At 32.0% G+C, this 27,354-nt stretch overlaps 1 protein-coding gene across 1 annotated transcript; it reads left to right on the top strand.

Moving 5' to 3' along the window:
- Positions 1-1,453: 1,453 nt before the first annotated feature.
- On the top strand, positions 1,454-9,291 carry LOC118030197 (carbon catabolite repressor protein 4 homolog 5). The gene is made up of 14 exons (XM_073403661.1): positions 1,454-1,913; positions 1,989-2,156; positions 2,255-2,316; positions 2,400-2,452; positions 2,862-2,943; positions 6,591-6,637; positions 7,120-7,207; positions 7,469-7,561; positions 7,663-7,695; positions 7,819-7,916; positions 8,079-8,190; positions 8,533-8,618; positions 8,701-8,785; positions 9,006-9,291. Exons 1-14 carry the CDS (start codon positions 1,619-1,621, stop codon positions 9,072-9,074), a joined length of 1,371 nt encoding a protein of 456 aa, XP_073259762.1. The 5' UTR covers positions 1,454-1,618; the 3' UTR covers positions 9,075-9,291.
- Positions 9,292-27,354: the final 18,063 nt, after the last annotated feature.

Here is a 27,354-nt window from a genome sequence, read left to right as displayed (position 1 = left end):
AATTTTAGATAGGGGTTTATAAATTGAATAAAATGAAAATGCAACTTAATTATGAATTAATCAAACTTAGTTAGATTAGGTTTTGTTAGATGTTAAATATAGTGGAATTAATAAAGAAAAACATATGATCCTTAAGAACCCAAGTGGCTGGCCAAAAAGGAAAGTTATGCTCATGATGCATGAGTGAAATTGTTGTGAATTAGTGTATTTCATGTGGGAAAATGATTTCTGAAAAAAATAAATTATAATTTGAAATTTTTATTAAAATGTCGTAGCATAGTTGAAAATTTTGTTATAAATTGACTTTAGATGCTTGAATTAAATGTTAATAAACATGAAGGGTTTTAGAGGATTATAATTAATGGCGTGTGTGTGTAAAATGATTGTCATAAAAGATAAGAGCGTGTAGAATATTTCATTAAACATTTATGAATATTTTCTTTTAATTTTATTTTCATATTAGGTATATAATAATTAAAAAATAAAATTTTAACATTCCCATAAAAAATATTTAATTTATTGGGCATTTAATTCAAAACCTTAAAAGAAAAAAAAAAAACTCTAAAAGAGGCATAGTGTGTGAGCTAAAGAGATTGGACGAAATAGAATGAGATTGAAGAAGTTTTTATTTATTTATGTGTTTCTTGACATTTTTTAGAGCACTTTGATTAGGAATTGGTTTATAATCTTCTTGGAGTGTTTTTAGGTGCATATAGGCTGGGAATTTTTTTTTTTGAAAAATCCTACTCAACTTGTTAGGCACCTTTTTTTGGTAGAAAATTGAATCAAAAGACAATAAATCATCTATTTTTTAAAAAAATTAAAAGAATAGATAATATGCCATCCACTCATTAAATATATATAAAAAAATTAAATGGATTAAGTGCAGGGACCTAGCCTTGCAAGCCAACTTACCCCAACTCTTATTTTTTTTAGGCCAAGTATGCTCTTCAGAAGATGAAAGTATGTAAGTACTTCATTAGAATTCCGCTTCTCAAGAGGAATCAAATGACATCAAGATCAATATTTTTAAAAATTAAAATGTAATTGACCGAACACTTTCTCTTTCCTCTTTAATTTTTTAATGACTTTTCTTTTTCTTAAATTTTAAGGATTGAAATGCAAAATAAATGAAGTTTAAGATTAAAATGTGAAAAGCTCAAAACACATGAAAAAAATGAGAATGTGAAAAAATTCAGGGACCAAAATGTACTTAGACATGCCAAGTGAACAATAAGAAAAGGAAAAAAGGATGCCTCTTTGTTTCCATGTTAAAGTTGGCCCCTATTGTCTTTTTATTTTTTATTTTTATTTTTGAAATAATATTAAAATCCAATTAAGCAAAATCGAGCATCAAGCTACAGACAAGACATGTTTCAAAGCTAAAAATACAATGGAGCACATAAATCAAAAGAAATTGTTAGGGTTTAAATCATGCAAAGATAATATGGAACGATGAAAAAAAATAAAAAAAATAATTTGGGAACCAAAATCAACAATCACTTGGGACAATAAAAAAGAGGTACCAACAAGGCGCACCTTCATTATTTATCCTTACAGCCACTCCCAGGTATACCTACAGGCACGCGCCACCGCGAACACAAAAAAATCCATTAAAATGAGATCCCTAAACCACCGAGTTCCAGCGACGGAGCTCACAAGCGCCACCTCGAAATACAAACGTAAGCATCCTTTTCATAAAAAACGACAATACCATCACAGAAAGAAGCAAAAATCAGTCTCCAAAATTGAGAAAACCCTAACTCTTAAACATCACAACTCAAATCAAAACTCAGTCTCTTTATCAAATAGATTCCAATCAATTCAGCGCAAGAAAAGTCATAATTACGACAGTAATTTTGAATATAACCGCAAGTGGACCTTCTCTTGTCATGATTCCCCAGCCTATGAAGGTATTGATTTTATATATCAGGATTAGACGGATACTTAATTTTTTATTTAATTTTTTTATGTTTTTAATTCTGCAGATAGAGTAGTGTTTGTTTCATACAATATATTAGGTGTTGAAAATGCATCAAAGCATCCGGATTTATATTTCAAAATTCCGTCGGAATTCATGGAATGGGAACGGCGAAAAGAGCTTATATGTAAGGAGATGCATCACTACAATGCAGGGATACTCTGTTTTCAGGCAGGTCGAACTTCACTTGTCTTTTTTTTTTTTTTTTTTTATCGTATTAATTAGCAATGCTTGTTAGTAATTTTGATGATCTAGTTTTCCTGCTGTAGGAAGTCGATCGTTTTGATGATTTAGATGATCTTCTACAGAAGGATGGGTTTAGAGGTGTTTACAAGGTATATATTGAAATAGTTATTCCCAACTTCGTATTGTTTGTTAAGTTTTATTAAAGTGGTTCTATTGATTACCTTTATTTTAGGCTCGAACGGGAGAAGCATGTGATGGGTGTGCTGTATTTTGGAAAGATAAATTGTAAGGGCTTCTAAGGCTGATCATGTTTTAACTTTTAAGTTTGGAATATATAAAAGCTTGTTGTTTGAGCTATTAGTTTGCTTTGACAGATTACTTTGGCCTTGGTTATTAGCTGAACGTATATTTCTTGTGTATAGTGATGAGAATTATGAATTTTTTTGTCCTTTAAATTTTGTCGTACTCAATATCCAATGGAAGTGTGGCACAATTAGAATTACTTTGATTTATAATTTTGCTCTACCATGAGAACGCATGTTTACATTTTCATAAGTTTGAGTTTCTACCACCATGTTGCTTTAGAATGTAGACTACAGATTTGCTTGTAGTCCAGAAAATGTACCTGTTCATTTCCTTATTTTCATGTTTGTTTTGTATATACAACATTTAGCAAGTCATATTCTCCTTACAGATTCACCCTCTTGCATGAAGAACATATTGAGTTCCAGAGTTTTGGCCTTCGAAATAACGTTGCTCAATTTTGTGTTTTAAAGGTATGCAAAGGGTTGGTTTTTCAACATGTCACTAGTTTTTCTTATTTATGTTTTTCTTTTTATTTTCGATTGCTACAACAGTAAATGCTATATCCAACAATACATATGCAACCAGGATTAAGCCTCTTCTTCTTCTTCTTCTTCTTCTTCTTCTGCATAGCTTTTACAGCTTTGGTTTTAGATGCATTACAGCTTTGGTTTTAGATGTTTTTAAGACTAAAGTTTTATCTGTGCACATGTTGGTAAAAGTTATGGAAATATGATAACTTGGCTCTTTTTAACATTGAAAGCTCCTCTTGGTGGTTTGGATTGTCAAAGATTGCAAGGTCTATGATGGTACAACTACAACTACAACTACATGAATTGTGACCTCTGTTCAAGCATCATTTAAAGCATTACAATTCTAAATAAAATTTTGGATGGAATAACTCAATGAAATGCATAGAGGAATAGAAGATATTTTGATGATTTCATTAATATCATCTATGGGTTTATGTCTTGAAGCGGGACAAAAGAGATTTAAGAGAAATAAAATAAAAGAAAAAGAAAAGCTTAGTATTAGAAGCAAAGGGCTGAAGAAAAGAGGAAAAATAATGGTTGGAAAACCAAAAGTCTGTAACGATCTTTATCAATTCATCATAATCTCTCAAACATTTAGAAAAACAATATATAAATAGTAGAACCCTAAAACAACCAACAATTAGGCTCATAGCCCACTAAATAAAATTGTCCAACAAAATAACACAAACCAAGCGTAATAATAAACCCATGTAAAATCCGATAACATAGGGGGCTACCTGCCGTTATCTTCAATTATACTCATGCATGAGCTGGGTCTTGGATTTGGTGTCTCTGCCATCTTTTCCAGGGTTGGGAAAACTCGTTTCCGTTGAATATAGCTCTAGGCGGCTTTGATAAGATTCCTAAAGATCAAAATCAAGTTGCTGCAATGTCTCTCTTATAATTCAAGTATAGTTTGAATCAATCTGGTTGTCTAACTCACGAATTGAGATTCGTTGAACTTCACCATCCCTGGTAAAAATAACTTTTGCATTCAAAATAGCATCAATACATTCCTTTTGTGCTAATGATAAGGGTAACGGGGTGAGGGTTTCAAAAGGATCATCTGGGATAAGATGTTGCAATTTATAAATAACCAAGTTAATAATATTAAAAGTAGAGATAATACTAAATTTGGTGGTAGTTTAATGACATAAAATATTTGACTCAACCATTTGTAACATTTTAGATGGTCTAGCTTTGCTCGTCTGCAATTTTTTACTAGTTTCAAGAGTATACACCATTTAGGTTTAACATGAAAAAATCTTTAATATTAAATGCATCATGACACTTATGTAAATCAGCTTGAAATTTGTATTGTTCATTATTTGCTCGAATTTGTTTTATAATCTCAATATGAAAATCATGAAATCTACATACAAAATACTTAGTTGACTTAGACATTCAGAGAAAGTAGACATGGGAAGAAGATCTACAGGATTGTGACCATGAACACTTTATGATTAGGGATGTGGGGAATGGAACAAGCATTTTTTGAATCCTGAGTGGATATAGATCGAACACATTCTAGTGAATTGAGGCCATCCTTGTCTTTCTTATCATGAATAAGAGGTAGGGATTCAAAGAGCTTTGTAAGTTATTCAAAATTTATGACATGTTTGATGTCAAGCATAGGATGCAAGACATTAGGGAGCTTAGGAGGTTGCTCAAAATATTTGACATGCTCGAGATTAAGCGTAGAGGGCACGAAATCAGGGAGCCTAGAAGGACAACTTTTTGAAACTCTTCCAACAACACACCTACTTCTTCAAGTGGTTTCACTAAAGAGTTTCTTGAAACTTCCTCTATCATTAAGGTAGATACACCATATTCCCTTTAATCTCTTTCTCAAACTCATTCATCAAGTCCTTTTTCTTTCAGATTCTCTCTTTTTTTGTTCTTACCGCTATGTCTTGATGGTAATCTAATGGGCTAGATATTTATACCCTTAAAAGTGAAAGAATATGAATTTGACCAAATCATATTGTCATGACCTACCCAAAATAAAATAAAACAATGTTATAGAATTCAACAATAAATTAAAAAGAGAATTTGGCAGTTTTTTCTCATGCCTCTCTCTTCCATACTTTGATTTGATCCAGACTAAAAGTCTACCAAGGAAGACTTCGCTGAAGAATGCGCAAATGCAAAGTTCTTTGTCATTAAATCATTCAAGAGTATAACATCCACAAGAGCATTAGATATAGTATGTGGACAAGCTCATTAAATCATTCATGAGTATAACATCCACAAGAGCATTAGATATAGTGTGTGGACAAGCACACCTAATGAGAATAAGAAGCTGGATGCTGCATATAAACAGGCCAAAGAGAATGCTAGTGGCTGCCCTGTATTTCTGTTATTCTCTGTCAACACCAGTGGATGTTGGAGGGCTGCTGGTGTACTGTTGGTGTGCTGTTGGACTAGTTTGTTGATGACTATCTCTGACATTTGAAGAGAATGATTGGGTTCTATGGTGGTTTCTCTTTGGGATTGTTGTGTTCTACAAGTATTAGGTTCTGTAGTGGTTTGGAGGTCTATTTGGATAAGGGTTTAATAAAATCTTGTGGTGGTAATTCAGTGGCGTGTTGGTGGTTATGGTGGGGATTGATTGTTCCGCATCAGGTTAAGATAGTCAGCTGGTGATGGGTCACTGTTGGCGTGGTTGTTCGGGCTAGTGGCGGTTGTCTAGGCTGGTGGCAGAGTTGTTTGGTTATTTGGTGTCGTGTGAAGGTATGGTTTTTGGGCTAAAGTTGGGAGTGGTTGTGGCCATTATGGTTTGTTTTCTGATGGATGTGGTGGATGGGTTCAACTATAGGTGGGCATGGTGGCTAGTGGAGCTGCCGATGGTGCGTGGGGATCTTTTGTTGATTTCCAATGCAAACAGGAAAATTGATCTGAATTTTTTCTCTTCTGATTGTAAACAAAAAGGCAAAAGAAACACTCTTTTCTTTTTTTGACATTTTTTTTAGATCACTTTTGATGAGAGCTTCCTATAAATTTTAGGGTTTAGGAGCTGTGATTGAATTTTGGTGATTGTGATGGATCGCTTAGCTACAACTAAAAAAACTGTCTGCTATCAAAGCTGATGTGAGACAAAAAAGAGATTTAAAAGAAATAAAATAAAAGAAGAAGAAAAACTTAGAATTAGAAGAAAGGGGTTGAAGAAGAAAAATAATGGAAATGGGGGTTGGAAAACAAAAGTATGCAGCATTTTTTTTATCAATTCATCATAATCTCTGTAACATATAGAAAAGGAATATATAAATTGTAAAACCCTAAAATAACCAATAATTGAGCTCATAGCCCACTAAATAAAATTGTCCAACAAAATAACAAACTAAGCCTAATAATAAACCCAAGTAAAATCCAATAACTTAGGGTTGGGAAATCCTCCGTCATCTTCAATTATACGCATGTGTGAACTGTCTCTTTTATGTTATTTCTTCCACTATGCATCCCTTGATTTTATATATTATGACTGTAAGAGAAAAATATTGTTGGGAGGCATATTCATTATTTACAGACTTCTTGGCAATGGTTAAACTTATATTGGTTTCATTGGTTCCAATTCCTGAAATATGCAGATGAATGAAAATCAATCAGAGACTGGCTTGTGTACAGAAGCATCAAAGTAAGTTTCAAATACATTATGCTCCATTGTTTAGTGTGTTAAAGCTACTTGGCATATATGAAATGTGAATTAATGAACGGCTCCTATATAACCCAAAAATATGCTGGGATTTTCTAAACTGTCACATATAATCTTTATGCTTGTTATAAGGTGTTCAAGAACAATTTGACATTAACAAACACTTTCTCTGCTAGTAATATTCAAGGTTTTCATTTTGCTGGATATACTTGTATTCTTCACTCATTAAAGCTTATGCTCTTTATATTGGAGTGTGTGTTTCTTGTGCTTCCAATTTAATATTTATTGTGGAACATCATCTTAATGATCTTGCACGTTGGGGGTGCTGTTGTTTACATGAAAGAGGATGAGAATTTGGCTTCCTTTTTAAGTTAATGGTTCTTATTTAAACTCATGTCTTAATCGGTTGTTATTCTTGAAATCATATGACTAAGTTGATCACTCACATGTCACCACATATATAGGACAATATCCCCAAAAAGGCGAAGCTTAGTGATTGGAAATATACATGTACTCTTCAACCCAAACCGTGGAGATATCAAGCTAGGTCAGGTATTCAATGCTCCTCTCCCCCTTTATGAAGAAACCAAGAGCATCTCACAGTTTGCAGATTATATACCTCTCTCTGCATGTATTCTCTGTACACAGGATGGTGTTACCATTTTTATTTCCCTTTGGGATGGGGGGTGGGGAGGTTGGGGACTGTTTGGAATGCCAGTCATTTCCCCAGTGAAAACAAGGACCACCATTATTAATACTATTGGAAGTTTGACACATGATATCTTAACATGTATTTACCCCTCCATGATATAGGTTCGAATATTTCTTGAAAAAGCATACAAATTATCACAAGAATGGGGCAACATACCTATTATAATTGGTGGGGATCTAAATAGCTTACCACAGGTGAGGTTGTGCAACCTAATTATTATTTTGACTGTTATCCTGTACCATGTAAACCTCAGTGCGAACTTCTAACTTCAGTATTGTTTTTGTCTGATGATCAGAGTGCTATTTATCAGTTTCTCACTGCTTCTGAGGTCAGTTTTGTTATTGTACTGCATCAAGGTCATAGTTTTTTTCTTCATTTGTATTTCAACTTGGATGCCTAAGTACCCCATAGTTGTAACTTCTTTTGCTACGTGCTGCATGAATTTTGGCAGTTGGAAATCCTGCTACATGACCGTAGGAATATTTCTGGGCAGCTTGAATGTCCACCACAGAAGAAAGACTTGAGATCCCAGGATGAAAATGTGGCGAGGTTAAAAATACTTGGAAATTATGCTGTTTTGGATGTCATTTAAGCTTGTAGATTCAGATCCCATGGACTTTAATTAGCATCTTATTCTGAAATATTGATCACTGAAACAGCAATGGCTCATTTAACTTACTGCTGTATGGTGTCATGTGAATATTTCTCAAGGTCATTGATTTATAGATGGAGCGATGAAGAATTAAGACTAGCAACTGGCAATGAAGAACTCACACATCTTCAACACGAATTAAAACTCTATAGTGCATATCTTGGGGTTCCGGTAAGCTTTTAGATCTCTCTTTTTTTCCCTTCCTTTTATACTTGCATTCTTGTTATTTGCTACTTTTTTAGGGACATCATTGTTAACTTAGTGTCATTACTACTTTGCTGTAACCTTAGTAAATTTGGGTTATGGGAGAGAGTTTGGAGGTAGTCCTGCCTTCAGTATTTTCCAATGAAGTGGCTGTCTATATTTGAACTTGCTTTGTTGTAGATTGAAGTCCAAAATGTTTACCACTACTACACCAAGCAGTGGCCATCTGTAGTAGCTATTTTCTATAAAGAAATAAATATAGGTGAAAAAAAAGTTTTTCTTATAATATAACTTGGTTACATTCTTTAGGGGAGCCGTGGCTTGAGAGACAACCGAGGAGAACCCTTGGCAACTTCGTACCACTCCAAGTTTATGGGAACTGTTGATTACATATGGTAATCTGATCACATAATACAAACATACAGAATACACAGCCTGCATCTGCAATTTTTTGTCCTGATTTCAATTTTTTCACAGGCATACAAAGGGACTTATTCCTGTGAGAGTTCTTGAAACCTTACCAATTAATATTTTGAGAAGAAGTGCAGGGCTTCCCAATGAGGTACTTTTAATTTTCAAATGCAACTTTGATCTGTTGCTTTCTGTTGAAATAAAGCAGCCAGTCATTCAGTTAGTTATACATGAATGATATCTTTGATCCGCTACGCAATTATCGTTAAGTGTCCCTATAGTTATTTTATATGCACTCTTTTAGCTTGTTAGTCTCAAATTTATCTTACTGCATTTTGAATCCGTGTCCTTAATTCTCCCTCATCTTGCAGAAATGGGGAAGTGATCATCTTGCTCTTGTATGCGAACTGGCTTTTGCAAATGATGGCACTATTATCTGATTCTCTTTTTCCAAATTTAAATCCCTAATGAGGGAGTTAAACATCGACTCCTTCAAGCCCTCAATGTCATGTCAAAACAGCTTGGAGTTCCATATATTTTGTGGGACAAGGTTCATCTTCTTCAATGAAGCAAACATCTCCATGAAAGAGAGATTTGCTTGTTATTGGAAAATATATTAAAATAATTTTTATTTTATTTTTTATAAATAATTTTTGATATCAGTATATTAAAATAATTTATAAATATATATATTAATTTTTTTTGAAGAAAACAAAATTAAAGTTGACAATAACAGTTTCAATCACGCGCTCTAACAAGCTTAAAATACAGACGAGTCACTGTGGGTGCCCCCGAACTTCGTTGGTAAAGTTCCACGACGTTCGAAGAAAGTAGACCGCGTGGATTGGATCCCAGCATAAGTTAGGACTTTTGGGTCTTTTTCATTGTTTTTACTGTCTGGTTCATAAGTACAGACGTGGACATGCTGATCGGCTGTTGTTTTGCCAGTGAAGTGCCTTACCGGGAGAAGACTAGCGACGCCCGTAACCTATTAATGAGGTAGATTATGATTCTGCTCCAACATCTTTAATTAAAGGACAGTAATCAAACAATTAGTAAAAGCATGGAGAAAAAAGAGTCAATAAATGCATGCGAGGGTGCACATGTTGATTTAGAGAAAAGTAGGAAGAAGAACCCAAAAATCAATATACCTTTAGGCTGAAGGAGAGTGGGGCAAGGTAATAATATGCTTGCAACCTATCAATGGAAAGTCAAGATGCTTTGTTTTATTCGATTTAATGATTCATATAAGAGGTAGTAAATGCTGTTTTACATAATTTGTACACTATCCTCACTGAAGTGGCAGATTATACATGCGATGGAAGCAATGGATCTTCTTCTTCTCTTTTTTTTTAATCAACGAACTTTATTTCTTTTGATTAAGTTATTTTGTTGCAAAATTGATGGTCAGTAGTATTTTATTGGTTAACCGATGGTAAAATTAAAAGGAGGATCAGGATAGAAAAAACGTAAAAAATAGTGTGGTTTTAAATTTGACTTGAAATGATTAATTTAGTCTTTCAATTTCTCAAATGATCACTTTCTAGTCCCTTGAGTTTTCTAAGATTCAATTTTGATGTAAAACTTTATTTTTCTTTATTTTTAGTACCCAGTTTGGTAGTTTGGTAGAGGATAGAGAGATTTACTGGATTTCTATGATTGAGAATCTCGATTGACAATGATTTTGGTTATCTAAATGATTGATTTTGGTGTCAATAAGTTTTATTTGATAAGAGGAGTTCTATTAGGGTGTTTATATATACATTAGCATCACCTGAGATGGTAGATCTAAGCTTAAGAAGTTTCTTCCTTTTGATTTGGGTTGATTTTGGATTTTGAACTGATTTTTAGGCTGTTTGAGGCCATAAATAGATTTATTAAGGTCTTTATAGTGTTTTTTTTGGTAAAAAATGGGTTGAAAATTGAAATTTTGAGAAAAGAACTACTGACCCTATTTTCTAGCAATTATAGAGGTGAGCTTTTTTTATTATTCGGTTTTTGATTAAAAAACCAAATTTTTTTTCGAGAACTTCTAAACATAATGAGATTGAGACAATATCAATCCATCAGATGTCCTAGAAATATGTATTCCTAGTATGACATCGTGACACGACCAAAATATTGATGTCTTCTTCTAAGTGTAAAAGTGTCGAAGTAATAAATAATCCAGTCAGACCGGGGTCGAACCACAAGGAGGTTAATTATATAAATTATAAATAATAATAATAATAATTAAGAAGAAGAAGTTAAAGAGGACTTTGAGATGTTTGGATTAATGTGAAGATTAAACAATGATAAAAACAAATGTCAAGGTTAGAGGATCCACTAATAGTATTTCAAACAAGTATAATATAAATTCTTTTTATTTAACTGGAAACCACACACAAAAGAGGTTCCAATCGGATGATTTGTCATTAATAGCTCATTATAAATTGTTAACATGATCATATTAATTATTTTATTTAAGTAACACCAAACTTTTAAATATTGTCAGGAATTCATGATGCTAACTTATGTTAACAACAAATCAAGTTCCTTTCATAGCACATGTGTAGGTTATACAATACAAATCTAGATTAACCATTTAACAAGTAAGGTATTAAGAATTAGTAAGATAAAAAAGATAAAACATGTTAATATTAAACATTAAGGTCCATGTTGAGTTTACACTATATTTATTCTTACACCATTAGTGTAACCTTTTCACTTTGACATAATAAACTTAGCTAAACATAATGAAGAAGAGAAACATAAATAAAACAAAATAAGATACAAGTTAACTAAGTAAAGGAAAGGAAATGAAAAGCATAAACAAGATATTAGTGAAAGCAAAACTTAAGAATTACAAAAATAAAAATAAAGAGAGAGTAAGAGCAAGTTCTTGATCTGAACAACCAAGCTCTTAAATGCATGAATATAAATGCCTCCTTTTATAGGCCAAAATTTGGAACTATTGATTTGATGACTAATTGTTGAGTGGGTGGCCAACTCTTGACTTCGTGAAAATCCTTATCTTTTTATTTGAATAAAACGTCATTACTAACATCAGAACTGGAACCACATGTACTCATAAAAGTTATAGGAAATTGTCTTATCTTTTCAGGGAAAATAAATTGAGGTTATTTGGACTTCTAAAACTCAAGATATGTGTTAAACACTGAATAGTGTTGGGGCTACATGATAGATTCGAACTTCTCCGTTGTTGCTATAATTTGGAATTGAAAATGACCTTTTTAAATCTTGGAATCCACATGAAAGTTATAGGCTTATGTCTTACCTTTCCATCCATATAAAACATACCTAAATCCGAGATCTACAGCTCTAGATATGACCCAATTACCAAACAGTGTTCTAATTTGGACTGCACCAACATCTCTTTTCTAAGTTTGGCTCTCTCTTTGTCGTTTTAATTTCAATACTTAAATTCATCAATCAATCCTTTCATTTATGTGATAGGCCTGCATTTAAGATGAACATTTACCATAAATTAAAGGTATCTTATATTATTAGTATGTTATTATAAAACATGATTTAGTTAAGGAGTTATTGATACTTCAAGTGCAAAATGATAATATAAAACCTTGATAAAAATGCACTTTTAAGTACTAATTACATCGCAACACCCAAGTCTTTCATGTCAAACTTGTTTAGTTAATATTTTCTTAGTAGACTTGATCATGTGATCATTACTACTCAAAATAAGCATATCTTCCACATAGAGATATACAATGACATAACCTTTATCTGTGTTTTTCATGTTAACATATTTATCAACTTTGTTCATTTTAAATTTATTTGACAACATAACCATGTTCAATTTTTCATGTCATTGTTTAGATGTTTGTTTCAAACGATATAATAATTCTATAAGTTCACAGATTTTCTTTTCTTGTCAATTGACAACAAATCCCTCAGGTTTGTTCCATGTAAACCTCCTCATAAATGTTATTATTTTAAAAAGGTTATTTTTACATCCATTTGATGTATTTCAAACTTATTAATAGCTGTAATGGGTATTAACGTTCGTATGGAAGTTATTCTTGACACATATGAATATATGCCAAAATCTTCCACACCTTGTTTTTTAAAACCTTTAACAATATGTGTAGGTTTATATCTATCAATAGTACCATCAACTTTCATCTTTATTTTAAAGATCCACTTATGGACTAATGATTTATTTTTGGGAGGAAGATCAATTAGTTTCCATGTATTGATTGCCTCATTCTAATAAGAAGCTTTTGGATAAGACATTGCATTAAAGTAGGTTTGAGGTTGATTTTCTAACGAGTATGCCAAAAAATCTGGACCAAATGTTTTGGTCATTTTTGTTCTATGTCTAAGCTTAACTTTATCATCTTTTAATTAATGATGATTACTTGAGTTAGCCTCAATCGTTCTTTTAAGTGAACAGTTTTCTCGTATTTCCTTCCATAAAAACATATCCTCAAATAATATAGCATTCCTTAATTCCATAATAGTATTATAATGAATATCCTTCATACTTGACTTATGTATAAAAAATTGACAACCACTAGTATTGTCTGCATATTTAATAAATCCACAATCCATAGTCTTAAGTCTTATCTTGACTTTTTTATGATAATGTATTGCTACCTTTGCAAGACAAAGATTATGGGCTCATTAAGATTCACACTTATGAATCTGACATTTTAAATTTATTATGGGCTCGTATGCCCAGGTAAATTCTTTTAGGGAGAATTCATGTAGGTGCTCTTACAAAGTTCACCTATTCTGAAAGGTGAAAGTGTTTTCTACAAGTCGTATATTGTGGTGAAAATACTCCTAATTAAAATTATTGAATATCCAAAATAATTCTGAAAATTTTCTAGTCAGCTCCTAATATTTAAATAGTAGCCTATCAGTAATCCAATATTTATACCAAAATATTGACTATTGATTTTCAGGAATTAAAATTTTAGGGTTATTGAAATATTGACCAAATCCTTGTAGAATTTTTACAAACTTGTTGTAAAAGTTTTATAAAAAAAATACAAAGAAACACAATTTGTTTTAAAAAAACAGCTAATTTTTTTTTTAATTAATAAAATGTAATTTTTTGTAAGGATTGGGTTGTATGCAATAAGCAGAAATTATTTTTTTTAAGGCTCAGTTTGATAAAAACCTATTTTTTCTAAAATTAAAACTGTCAAAATAGTTTTAGGGGGTGTTTTCCAAATGCACCCTTAAGCCAAAAAACCCATAGCAAAAACATTTCCTAGCTAAATAGGATTTTCACTTTTGACCTAGTTTTGACCTGATTGAGTTAACCCAAAACTTTTGGTTTGACCATAAATCGGACTAAAGTCCATTGGTTTGACCTGAAAATCAAATTAAAGTTTAAACCCTAATCCAAAATGAATCAAACTTAAAAAAAAAAAACATGAAAAACTCAAAAACTCCTTGTCAAAATGAATCAAAACCTAGTAAATAAAGAATATGAAGAACACTACAAAACATTCAATATGAACCTAGCAATGTGGATTCCAAATCAGACCAGATATGGACATATCAAAGACACATACAAGTTTGAAATCATATAATGATCAATAATCTAGTATCCATTTACTTTGATTCACTCAAAAAATCATGATTTTGTCAAAAGAGGTTTTAGTTCAAAATCGAAACCCTATGATTAAAACATATTGAAAACATGTTATTAATGCAAATAAACCCTAGATTATTGACCAATCAAGTTGCTTGAAGGTTTTTGTGCAAAGAATTGGACAAAAACTAGTCTAAGTCATAAAGCTAAGGCAATAATTTCTTTACATTTGAAAAAAAAAGGTAAGTTTAGATGGTGAAAAGAAGGCAAAGATAGTGAGACAACTCTATGAGGTAGTTTAACTGTAAATAAAAAAAAATGAATAAGTTGTACTCTCTTAATCCAATGGTCTATTTTTCCTTGTTTTGTCTCTAAGTTAGCACATAAATGGTTATGATTTATTCTTGAAATCCAATGGTTGATCTTGGTTTGTTTTGCCTTCAAGCCAAAAAAAGATTTCCACCTATAAATAAGTGGTTACACATATAATTAAAATGGGGAGGGGGGGATTTGAGGAGAATTTATAAGGGAGATAAAAAAAAAAATACAAGAAAACCCTACACCCAATTAATCTAGACAAATTGTCGTCACACTAAGGAAACTATTTTGCCCATTTCATCTTCTCTTCCTCATTATTACTGCCGCCCTTCTAGACCAAGCAAACCATCATCTTCAACCTTTCCCTTCTCCCTCCCAGAAATCCACCACTGGAACTGTTATGCCAGATTGTTTTCCAACTCGGTGATTGGGTTTGAATGCACATGTGTAAGGCATGATTTTCTAAACATAGGAAGTCAAAGTTATAGCTTCATGGTGATGGTCCATTCCAAGTTTTAGAGAGGATCAATGACAATGCCTACAAAGTTAATATTCCAAGTAAGTATGGTGTTAGTGCTACGTTTAATGTTGCTGAAATTACTTTGTTTGACAAAGGTTTTAATTTGAGGTCAAATCCTTTTGAGGAAATAGGGGATGATATGGATTAGCCCATAAACACCGAGGACCCATTATATATTCCAAATGGACCTATCACAAGGTCTAAAATGAAGGCATTAAAAGAAGCATTGAATGGACTAGTTGTACAAGTTTTGGCTAAGGATGAACTCGGGAATTGTTTTGAGCGTCAAAAGGAGGCCTTAGTACATTTAATCCATGTGTAAGAGGGGCCCAATCCACCTTTATTTAGGTTATGAAGTTTCGATAATAAGGCTAGTAATTTTGTATAAGTTGCAGCCAACCTTGTTATGTGATGTTTTCATATGTTTTGTGGAGTCCTAATTATTATTAGATTTTTTTTTTTATTATATCTGGGAACATTGATTATTTCCTTTAAATATTATAATTTTTTATTTTTTATTTTATTTTCATGTCAGTAGAGGAAAAAACACAATAGAGGTGGCAAAACACATGGCCGACACAGTCTCGTTGTTATACAAGAAGAATAATTCATTAAATTAATTATGTCTTATAATATTGGAAGGATACCAAGAGGTGGCAAAGAGGAGCCTTAAAGGCAACATCCTTTTCCTTTCAAAAGAAGGATAAAAACAAGGCCGAGACCGTAATTCAATTCTAACTTGAAAACTAAAGGGGCAACAACTTCTCCTTTAGTTCCTAGGATTATTGGGCAATATTATAGACTATAAATAAGTCTTGTATCAGACTTACACTACTTTCTTTTCTTCTTCTCTAACGACGGATAAAGAATTAGAACTTATAGGCTTTATTTTTATTTTGTTAGCTACAACCTAAGGTTTGTTTAGGCTTTATTAATACTTTGTTTTCAGCTATAATTCAAGTCTTGTTTGGATCAGGGTTTAGGCTTACTAATAAAGGTTTAGCGTTAATTTTTATATATGGATTAATTTAGCCTAGAAGGGTAGATTTATTAGGATTAATTTTTAGAACTATTTAAACATACTTAAACACATGGGATTTGCATGAACATTTTGATAGCCATTGATGAATAATTCTTCTAAACTATTCAATTTTAATGTGTAAGAGAACTTCTTGCATTATTTGGTTATTGAATGAACCAGATTTGACTTATAAAAGATTAATTGGCTTTGTGGCATCATTCAACTTCATTCTAATAGTGTTGGTGCTTTGTGGTAGGTTTCTATTGTGTCACACTCTTATCAGACCTCTTTCAGCTTTCCAAGATCAAATCTTAATATTAATTGTAGGTTGTGTTACCACGTGATCACGAGGTTTGCATCAGTTGATGCCCAAAACCATTACTAGTAAGCTCACACCCTGATCTAAACAAGTCTTGGATCATAGCTAAAAAAAAAGTATGTTAAATAAAGCCTAAATATGAAGAAAATAATAAAAGTAACAAATTTGACACAAACTAAAGTTGTTATACTTAATTAAACAAAATAACCTAAGATAGATAATTTTTCTAATTTAAATAATGTCATAAATGAAATTTGCATCCTAGAAACACTAGGATCTTTATTGCCATTAAATATCCAAAAAGCTAGGAAATTGATTATTGAAGTTGCCTCCCCTTTAGTTTTCTTGTTTGTATAGGATAATTAATTATAGCTTTAAAGAATACTCTCAAAACATGGAAACCCTTGTTGCCTTTTTTTAACCTTCTTTGTAGGATTAAAAAACTCCCCAAAATAAGCTAACAAATCTAACATTAAATACCACCGACTATTCTTTCTTTGTGTAGCTATGATAAATAAGGAATCATTGTAAGAAAAGAATTTTATAACATTAATGAATCCTTGTCACATTTGAAGATTCTGTTACAAGCCATGAACTAGGAATTCTTCTTTCCTTGCTCCTAGTATGGGATATGATCATTCCTTGTATAGCTAAGATAAATAAGGAATCATTGTAATAAAAGGATTTTAGAACATTAATGAATTCTTGTCACACTTGAAGATTATGTTGCAGGCCATAAACTAGGAATTCTTCTTTCCTTGCCCCTAATGTGGGATGTGATCCTAGCCATAATTATCTTACAATGGAAAAAATACTCAAATTTAACTCAAATTAAAACCGCAAGGGACATATTTATCTCTAAGGGATATAAAAAATAGCCTTTCCTCATTTCAAACAAGATTGGTCAAGACTAATAAATTTTGACCTCATTAACATAGCTATTTGCACGGAATTATTTTATGAGTTCATGACTCTTGAAAACTTCATTATCTTTGTTTCATGCAGCTCTTGCATAATAAAATTTGATGGTTAAGTCATTTATTTGGGTTTCTAGGTATTTATTCATCTCCTAGGGAGTTGCTAGGTGAATTGTTGCATTTTACATATCATTGAGTTTTTTTTTATTGAAATTGTTAGCCAAAGTCAAATCTTAAAAACCTTTGTTTAAGAGAAAATGATTTTTGAAAAAAGTTTTTTTGTTGAGCCTTTTGAGATCATTTGCAAAATATGCAAGATGTAACAAGAATGAATAGCCAAACTTTATTGATTTAAAGAAGATGTATACTATGCATAATATTTCTTTACAGAGTCAGTTCATAGTCCTAGGCAAGTCATCTCCATCCATTCTTATCAATAACAAATCTCCCTCATATAATGTATTCTTCACTATACATGGGCCTTTATAGTTGGGTGCCTACTTACTTTGATCTTCACTAGGTAGAGGTAAGATTTTTCTTGAGTAGAGACATCTGCCATATCTTCAGAGTGTATTATATAAGCAGCCTTGGAGAATGATACATGGATCAAGGGATGACAATCTTTTTTTCTTTTAGTTCCGTTCCTTCAAACCTAGTTAATATTTTTTTCTCATTTGATATCAAAAGTTCTTTTATAGTCTTTCTTTTCAGGCTTAAAATCAAGCTCAAATCTCTGATTTACAGTCTTTAACCTTAGCAGACTTATCCTCTCAGGATTCCCAGAGATAAGATCATATTGGAAAGGAAGTCTATGCTTTAATAAAATTTGACTGTCATTTTTACGGCTTTAGAAATTACCGCTTTTCTCAATACTGTATTTTTTTACACCCATTATATATTAATAATTTCAAAAGCATAGAGATTTTCATCTTTTCTCCCTTTAGTTGGGAACTGTCATATTCTACATCATTTCCAAGGTCTCTTCAGCCTTAACTGTCACCAATATTTCATTCGCAATATACTTCAAACACTGATGTAAGGATGATACAATGACACCAGCAAAATGTGTCCAAGGCCTTCCTAATAGCATGTTGTATGACTAGTGGATGTCCTGGTGGATGTCCATCACTTGCAAGATTAGTAAAAACATTTGTGGGCTAATGAACAAGTTTATTTCAATGGCCCCAACCACTTACTTTAGGGAACAATCATAAGCCCTAGTTGTCATGGTGTTTGGTAGCATATGCATATAATTAATTGCCATTTCATCCAACACATGTTTTAAGAATACATTTAAAGTTAAATTGTTGTCCACCAATACCTTGCCAATGGTGCAATTCTTACACCTCACAATGATGTATAAAGGTTTATTATGACCTGTTCCTTTAGCATCGAGCTCGTCTTTAGTGAAATATAGGTAATTTTTTGCATGGATTCTTTCAAATGGATGCTCCATAGCCTTTTGGGCTTATATGCCTCATTTAACACTCTTTGTAGCGCATTGTAGTGGGGCTCGAAACTCGAGATAAGAGACATTAGGGATATCCTAGTAGGGGTTTTCTTCAACTACTCTACCACACTATACTCATTGTGCTATGTTAGCTTTAACTTTTCATTGTCTTTCTAGTTCTTCAGGTGTAAAACACTTGTTACTTCGAGTTAATACATCAATCTTGTTTTGAAACACAGGAGCATAACACTTAATATTGAGAGAATTTTTGTAATTATAAGGCAATATATTATAATTTCCATTGTAAGTAACGACAAGTCTTGTCAGGACGAGCTTTGGTGGATCCATTAATCTTGTTTTGAAACACAGGTGCAGGACACTTAATATTGGGGGAATTTATGTACTTATAAGGCCATGCATCATTCCCATTATAGGAAACAATAGGTCTTGTTAGGATGAGCTTTGGTGGATCCAACAATCTTGTTCTGAAACATAGAAGCATGACACTTAATATTAGAAAAATTTATGTAATTATGAGGCAATGCACTATAATTCCCATTGTAGGTAACAACGAGTCTTGTCAGGATGAGCTTCAGTTGATTGTTCTTGATATGTTGAAGCCTACACATCTCTGTTTTCTTTCCTTGAAAACTTATCATACCTATAGCATTTTTCTTATTCCCTATTTGCAATAGACCATAAGTCATCATTTGTATCACCTTCTGGTGAAATTATTCACATTCATTGATGTTATGTCCCATTACTTTGTGGAACATATAAAAAATATCACTTTTTCTTGAACCTAATTTATTTTTTGTTGGCAAACATCTTATTTGCACTAATTATCATACAAACTATCTATGATTATCTTTAAAATCTTCTTTTCTTTTCTTTCAGACTCCATAACATTTACTCCCCCACTACTAGATTTTGTTGGTTTGGGAGAATTGTCCGCAAAATTCTCTGATTTTATATAGAAAGTCGAGAGAAGCCATATATAAATCAGTAATCCACTCTAACATTGCTGGAGTTATTATTTTCTTTTTACAATACTTTTAAATAAATAATTATAACATTACGAATGAAATATCTCTTTGAAATATGATTCTTAAAATGTTCCACCAAAATATATCTTTTTTTTCAAAAGTCATACTCATTAACCTAGACAACCTTTAACCGTTAAATTTTGAATCATATCAATATTAAAATAGAACCAACCCTTTGGGAGTCATTTCCAAGTCTCCACCAAAACTTTTGCAAGCCAATTCTACTCCTTATAGCCTTACATAGGCTGAACTAGAAGAGTTATCCTGCTAGGACCTTAACTTCTATGGGTAGCAGCACAGTACTGTAGAAAGTTTACCAAACCCTAGGGAGAGAGAATCGGAATCGGAGCACCAGAAGGGACAAATACTAAATCACAGAGCCACATACCTAGCCCTCCTCGAAACTCAACAGCTCATGCTATATGTCATGATTCATGATCTCATCTACACTGCTCAATAAGCCGTGATCATGTCCAGCCACAAATCACTTCTTTTTCCTTACAGAATCTGCATTATAACCTGGGCGTTGCAGGCATAGTAGAGACAAAGAACCAGGGTTTTGGAAACCTTATCAAAACCGTTCAGGTGTCCTAATCTAACGATTGGGGTGCTGTTGGTACAAGACAAGATCTTGGAGATAGATATGCGCGTAGCCTTTCAGTGTTTGGTGGGTAGTGTACATTACCGTCTGTGAATTAGTTTCAATCTCTCTCTCTCTCTCTGTTTAATTTAAAAGAAAAGAGAATCTGAACTCATTCGATCTGTGAAGAAGTCAAAGAGTGAAAGCATCGCTCTTACCTAACAAGAAAAGTTCATCACTGCAATTCGGGTATTGGTTTAGCAATTAAAGGGATTTATTTTTTTCTTTTATATTCTAAGTTCAAACCTTACCGTGTATGTTTATTATTCTCGCAGTGCCTTACATGTTCACTGAATTTACAGGATGTTCAGTGAACTATGAAATTAATCATGATACGTACAAACTAGTCCGAATAACTACGAAAAAAAAAAAAAGTTGATCACTAACATGTGAAATTTAGGAAGATACAAACCCATAGGCCAAATTAACATTAATTTGACCAAACTAAAAAGTAAATAACATTTGACCTATTGAATTACAGGAGGAGAGTACTTGCTTGCTAGCCTAATTAACATCAACCAATTGAACTTGAGGAGAAGGATTCAAGTACGGGGAAGATCGAAAATAACATTTTACCAAAATAATTACAGCCGAAGAGCAAAACCCAGAGTCTTCTTTCATATTCGAGTCCAAAATAGTTACAACGGGAGACCAAGCTCATTTATGATACGTCGTGGCAGATCCATGAGTTTTTTTTAGTTGAATCATTCAATAAATCTTTGTTATAATATCAAAAATAATTTCATTTAAACTATCACATTAATCTTTATTATTCATACAATATTAAATTAATAAATCTAAAATACAGATAAAATTCTTGAAACAAAAAACTTTATAAAAAAATTTATAAAGTTTTTATAATTATAAAATTTCTATTACATCAAAACACTATTTTCTAAAATATTTATAATTAATACTTTATTAAAGATTAGATACTCATTAGAGTCGTAACTAATATGTAGGTGTAGTGAATTTTACAAACATAAATATTCCATCGATATATACTAAGAGAATTATAGTGGGAAAAGAAGAAATTAAAACAAAGCAAAAAAATACGATGACGTGTCGTTTATACCGACCGTATTAATACTGTCTATAAAATCTGTCTGTAAACTATTTTTTTGGCACTGTCCATCATATCAATTACAAAGGGAATCATCGACAGATTAATTCCGTTGATATTTTCTAAAGAGCTTTAAAACTGTTCATTTCTCAATTGCACTATTAATTACTAATTTTTATTGGCAAAATCACTAATAGATTTAAAAGTCGTCAATGTTATTTGGTGGGTTTCTAAAAATTTTTTGATTAAATTAAAAATTTAAATTAAATATTACAAAAAATATCAACAAATTGAAAATTCATCATCAATCATATTTGATGATTTCTAAAAAAATTTTATTAAATAAAAAATTTAAATTAAATATTATAAATAAAATCATCAATGAAATGATAAAAAATATTAATATTTAATTCTTTATCAATAAAATCATTAATAAAATATTTAATTCTTTATCAATAAAAGCATTAATAAAATATTCCAATAAAAATACTAAAAAATCTTTCATTTCATAACATACACGCCTCTACTTCTACTTCATTGACTGAATTAAATAGTAGAATGAGTCTAATTATGCAATTACTTCCTCTATTCATTGACTGATTCCATGTTAAAACAAATGGAAACCGAACAACCAAAAAAAAAAAAAAAGCAAAAAAGACAATGGTAAGCAAAAACAAACATATCAATTCATCAGCATGATGTAAAGCTAGTCTGTACTATCGAATGAACCATGGTGCATGTTTGTACTCTCATATGCATTTTGTGCCCGAAAGTATGAAGATTCCATTCCAATCAATCATGTTCTCTTCCAATGGAACCTGCTGTTTTCTTGTATAAACAGACATGTCTTGCACTATTCTGAAACTAAATTCAGGAAAACAAGAGAGTAAACAACCTTGTTACTGGCATCTCTCTATCAAGAGGAAGAGATGTATAGCTAGAGGAGGCCGGGCATGTTCTTGCATTATGGAGGGGCTGAGGTGCTCCTTTTAGTCCAATACGGAGGGCTGAGAAGCGGCTAGAGCTGCCATCTCATGCATTTAGGCAATGCTTAACATTTGACGAAGAGAGGTTAAGCTTGGCCACTTGCATGGTGTGGGAGCAACTCCTTCCGCATGCTTTGCTCGCCCATTGGACTGAAGGGAGCTCCTGGTTTTACCACACACACACACACACACACACACACACACATATATATATATATATATATATCATGCACTGCGTGATCTTTCAGCAGTGTACTTCATTTTTACTGTTTTACACGAAGAATATGGAACTCTTTAATCCTGTTATGGCTTCTTTAACCAGTTTGTCTAACTCTATGATCCTGCTGTTCATGTATGCAAGTTGTAACTTGAATTCGTTTTTGTGTTTGGCAGGGAAGAATCGTGGAGGAGAGGTGATTTCATGAGCGACAAGACATCCTTCCAGTTGCAATGATTTTAAGAACAGGAAGTCTTTAATGTCCAAACACTATGAAAGCATTGAAACTAAACTGCCATTTTCCTGTTGTTTACAGTGCTCAAGTATATCAAGTTGGCTGCATATTGCAGAAGCTAACAAGTTTTCCCCATTTGTGTCCTTAAAGAGAGAGTGATGCTTGTAATCATGCATGATCTCTTTCTAATTTGTCTCATGTACATGGTAGAACAATGTTTTTTCAAATGATTCTAACGCAATAATGTTATTAATCGATGTGATTCATTTAAATTGTTTATGACAGTGTGCCGATTACATTTGTTTCGATGTAATAAAGTTGTCTTTGCAATGGAAGATTCATAAACCGATAAGGTCAGTAGGAGACAGCCTTGGTTGGACCATACTCCTGCCAGTCCTGTCACATTTTATGACCAGAAGTTATGACATAGCCTCATTCACATCATATGGATCGAAATAAGTGGTAGTTGAATTATATAATTTAGTATGATTAATTCATTTACATGAAATAGGTTCATGTAACAAAAAAAGAAAAAAGTTACCGGGTAGCCTTAAAGGGCTCTCCAAATCCCATGTTTTCACAAGTATTTTCTACACAAATTCTTGATTTATATGTGAACATATTATGACAGATGTTGCCTCTCTTTCATGATAGGACATTGGCATGCTGCTTCTCTTTCATGATCATGTGATCACGTCTTCATTTCATCATTATATCTGCCCTTTTTACAGTTTTTTTTATTTACGTGGGTATCCGAGCTAGCTTGTGCGCACCATAACTAATCCCACGGCTCACTGAATATCTGCAAACTCAGTGAGTATGTAAGACACTGACAGGCGTACACAGTAATGTTTGAACCCAGGATGTAGAAGAAGGTTTTGATTTTACTGATGTTGTTGGTCATATTTATCTCAAGAATTGACTTGGAAAAAGGCCTAGTTTATTCGGTTTTATAGTTAATTTATGGAATCAATAATTTTTATTAAAAAATATTATTACATCTGCTTTTCTATTTTGATCTAATTAGAGTTTAATTAAGTTGGATTTTATTTAATTGAGTTAAATCTAGTTTCACAAGAACATATAATACTCTCAAATGAGATTTTGGACGTTAAGACTTATTTTTTCTTTAATAAATAATTTAAACTAAATACATCAATTTCAAAAAACAGAGAGAATATATAACAACAAATTAAATTATTATTATAAAATATGTTAAGGTGGCCGGATTTTAAAAATCTATAGCCATCATCTGACCTATAATATTATAAATAATATACACCTTATTTAACTTTAATAGTGTATATAGGTAAGATAATACAAATATTATATACTTATAAAATAGACATGTATCTACATGCATACATGTTAAGGCACAGTTTACAAGGACTAGCAAGCACAATTATTACACCATACGGACACTGCATGATAAAACACAAATTATAGCATAGACAGACACAAGAAGACAATAAATACCATGTACGATGTCGGATAAGCACTACAAGGCACCCTCGTTACAAAACAAAAGCCAATTGCGATGGTGGAATCCTTGACGGGCTTTTAGCTTGACAATAATAGGGAAATATAAATAACATTTTCCCCGCACGCAAATCATGTTATAAAATTTGAACTCTGGATCTCTGCATGTTTTGATCCATAAAATCATTACTTTTCTTGTGGTTCATAAATTATAGGTTATAAACAGAAAGAAGACCCCATTAGAATTGATGCAGATCATAAAATCTCAACTTCTTTTAATTAATTTATGGTGGAGCAATAAATCTTAAAAAATAAAAGAAAACATTAGCGTGTGCATAGCACACACCAGCATTCTAGATGTTTGGATGTGGCTGAAATGGTTGGAAATCATGATTGTTTGTCCTTGAATGGTTGACACTTTATATATATTCAATTAAAAAAATATTTGTATAATCATAGTTAGGCTATATAAAAAAACCCTAAAAATATAGAACTACTCCATAGCTAAATTAAAAATTAAAAAGAGATAAATTTGATATGATGAACATCACTCAAGAGTATAGAAAATCAAAAAGTTGGACGTTTTAAAGTGGCTACTATCCTTGGCTTCTTTCTTTTAGTTCCAATTGCTTTTGCTCCTAGATGCCGCCTATCTTATGGTGTGTTTTGACTATAAAGAATGTCCCTTAGCTGCTGCTTAAAGCAGTTTTTATAGTCTGAGTTTATCATTCAAAGAAAACGAAATCACTTTCCTTTTCTGTCATGGATTTTGATTTTATTTTTTTCATAATAGTATGGGTCAATTTTGGAGAAGAAAACATATGAATCAATACTTCTGTATTTCTTGAACAATTATATAAAATCAAAATTTCTTTCTAACAAACTTGATCTTGAAGTTTCTAGACATCTAGGACATGAGATATGGGCAAAAAAATCAAGACAATATCTTATAGAGTCGTCACCTAGTATTATGGTCATTATAAATCCTAATTAATCTTCATAAATTCCATGTCAAGGGACTTGTTATGTTAGGGGAAAGATATTATCAGCCCTAAAGCGTCATATCTTAGGCAAGTTGCATTACTAATTTTGTTTTAAATTACTATGGATTGTTGTGCTATATTATCAATAATTTATTTATAATATTTTTTTACTCTAGCATCAATTAAAATAAGGATTGATATTTTTTTACTCTATCATTAATAAATAACAGAGTTGATATTTCTGATTTAAACATCAATAAATACTGAGATTGATACTTTTTATAAATCCATTTACCTCAAACACTTTTGGGATGAGTTTTAAAATTGTCACTGAACCTGTAATAATGACAGAAATGGGCTTTAGATCCTTTCAAATAGATAAGTTTTTGGTATTTTGTATGTAAGCCCAATAAGCCATTTTATTTGGGTCAAGTTCTAATAGACTTTATAAACTTATTATAAAATCCATATGCAAACAAAAATATATATATATATATATATATATATATATATATATATATATTATTATCAAAAACTGATAAAACAATAATTTTATAAAAATACTAAAAGTTGAAAAAAAATATTTGTGAGCTTTTTTTTATGCTAAGAAATCACAAGTTAATGCAAATGTATTTTTCATATTTTTTTTAGGACTTGGCCATAATGCAAATTTTATAAATGGTTAATATAAATTTTTTGTGATGTTTTTTGTTTTTTATGTTATTATTCTAACACATGCTAAAAAAAAAAATGAAATTATGCATCACACACACCCATTTTTACTAATATACTCATGCACCCATTTTTATGATCCTAAGAAAATACTCACAACAAATACACACAATTACTTTGAAAAAACAAATCTCAGCTTTTAAATCAACATTTAATAGTGTTGCTATATAGAAAGAGACTGCCAAAATGAAATCATATGTTGTGATAACAATGGGTTTCCAGCAGCACGTGTTTGTCACATCACCACATACAATAATGCATGGAATGACGCTCTAGAGTCTTGGATCAAGCATGACAAAGTAGGTTGGGTAGCTTCCTCTTTCCTTTTCATGTATATATCTGCAGTAAGAATCAATATTACCTGCAAAAATTTAAAAAAAAATTCACATAACAAAATTGATTTAATCCCTTCCTATCTTCACTGATCTGTTGTTGTTTTATAAGGAAAAGATGGTGACATGTGAGCTAGAGTAAGAAGATCTGTTGGTCACATGACTCACGGTGCTAGTATAAGCCATATATTTTAAAGACTGGTTTGATTGAAACAATTAAGTGAAGAAAGGTATTGTTATGAGAGAAAGATTATGGGTTTTGCATGATGATGGTTCCGTTTAAGTGGTGGTGTTTAGGGATTGTTGATAGTTGTCTTGGGTTTATGGGGTTGTAATGGTTAAAGAGAGAGAGAGAGAGAGCAACATGGGTTTACTATTAATGGAAGCTTTTACTTTGGAAAAAAAAGGTGGAGATAGTTGTTGTGAGGCTGGCTGGCAATTGAAAGGAAGAGTTGGATCTACCATGGGTGTGTTGGCATTGGTGTGCTGACATTGGTGTGTTAGAATCAGTGGAGTTGTTGGTATGGTGGTTGGTTGGTGATTGGTGATTTTTGTTTTAAAAGAGATAGTGATGGGAGAAAGTAAATGAGAAATTGGTGTTTTGCTTAAAACAACACGTTTTTCTCTTTGTTTAAACGAAGAACAGTTGAACTATCAAAGTATAACTGACTTTATCTTCCTTTACCTCGAGTTCCCGATTCTTTATAATAAGGGCATCTAAGTCAATTTCAATATCTTAGGTTCTCTAATACAAGATTATCTTTAGGTTAATGTTTTATCTCAAATTTAATTTTTTTTTATTTTCTAAGATTGTGTCAATCTTGTGGGTTTCTAGATCTTATATCCACGAGATTACATCAAACGTTAAATTATTTCAATGTGTAAAATGAAAAGTT

The sequence above is a fragment of the Populus alba genome, chromosome 12, assembly GCF_005239225.2.
Source record: "Populus alba chromosome 12, ASM523922v2, whole genome shotgun sequence".
In the NCBI taxonomy this organism is placed as follows: domain Eukaryota; kingdom Viridiplantae; phylum Streptophyta; class Magnoliopsida; order Malpighiales; family Salicaceae; genus Populus; species Populus alba.
Note: the sequence above shows the minus strand (reverse complement) of the source record. Positions and strands in the feature narration are given on the sequence as shown.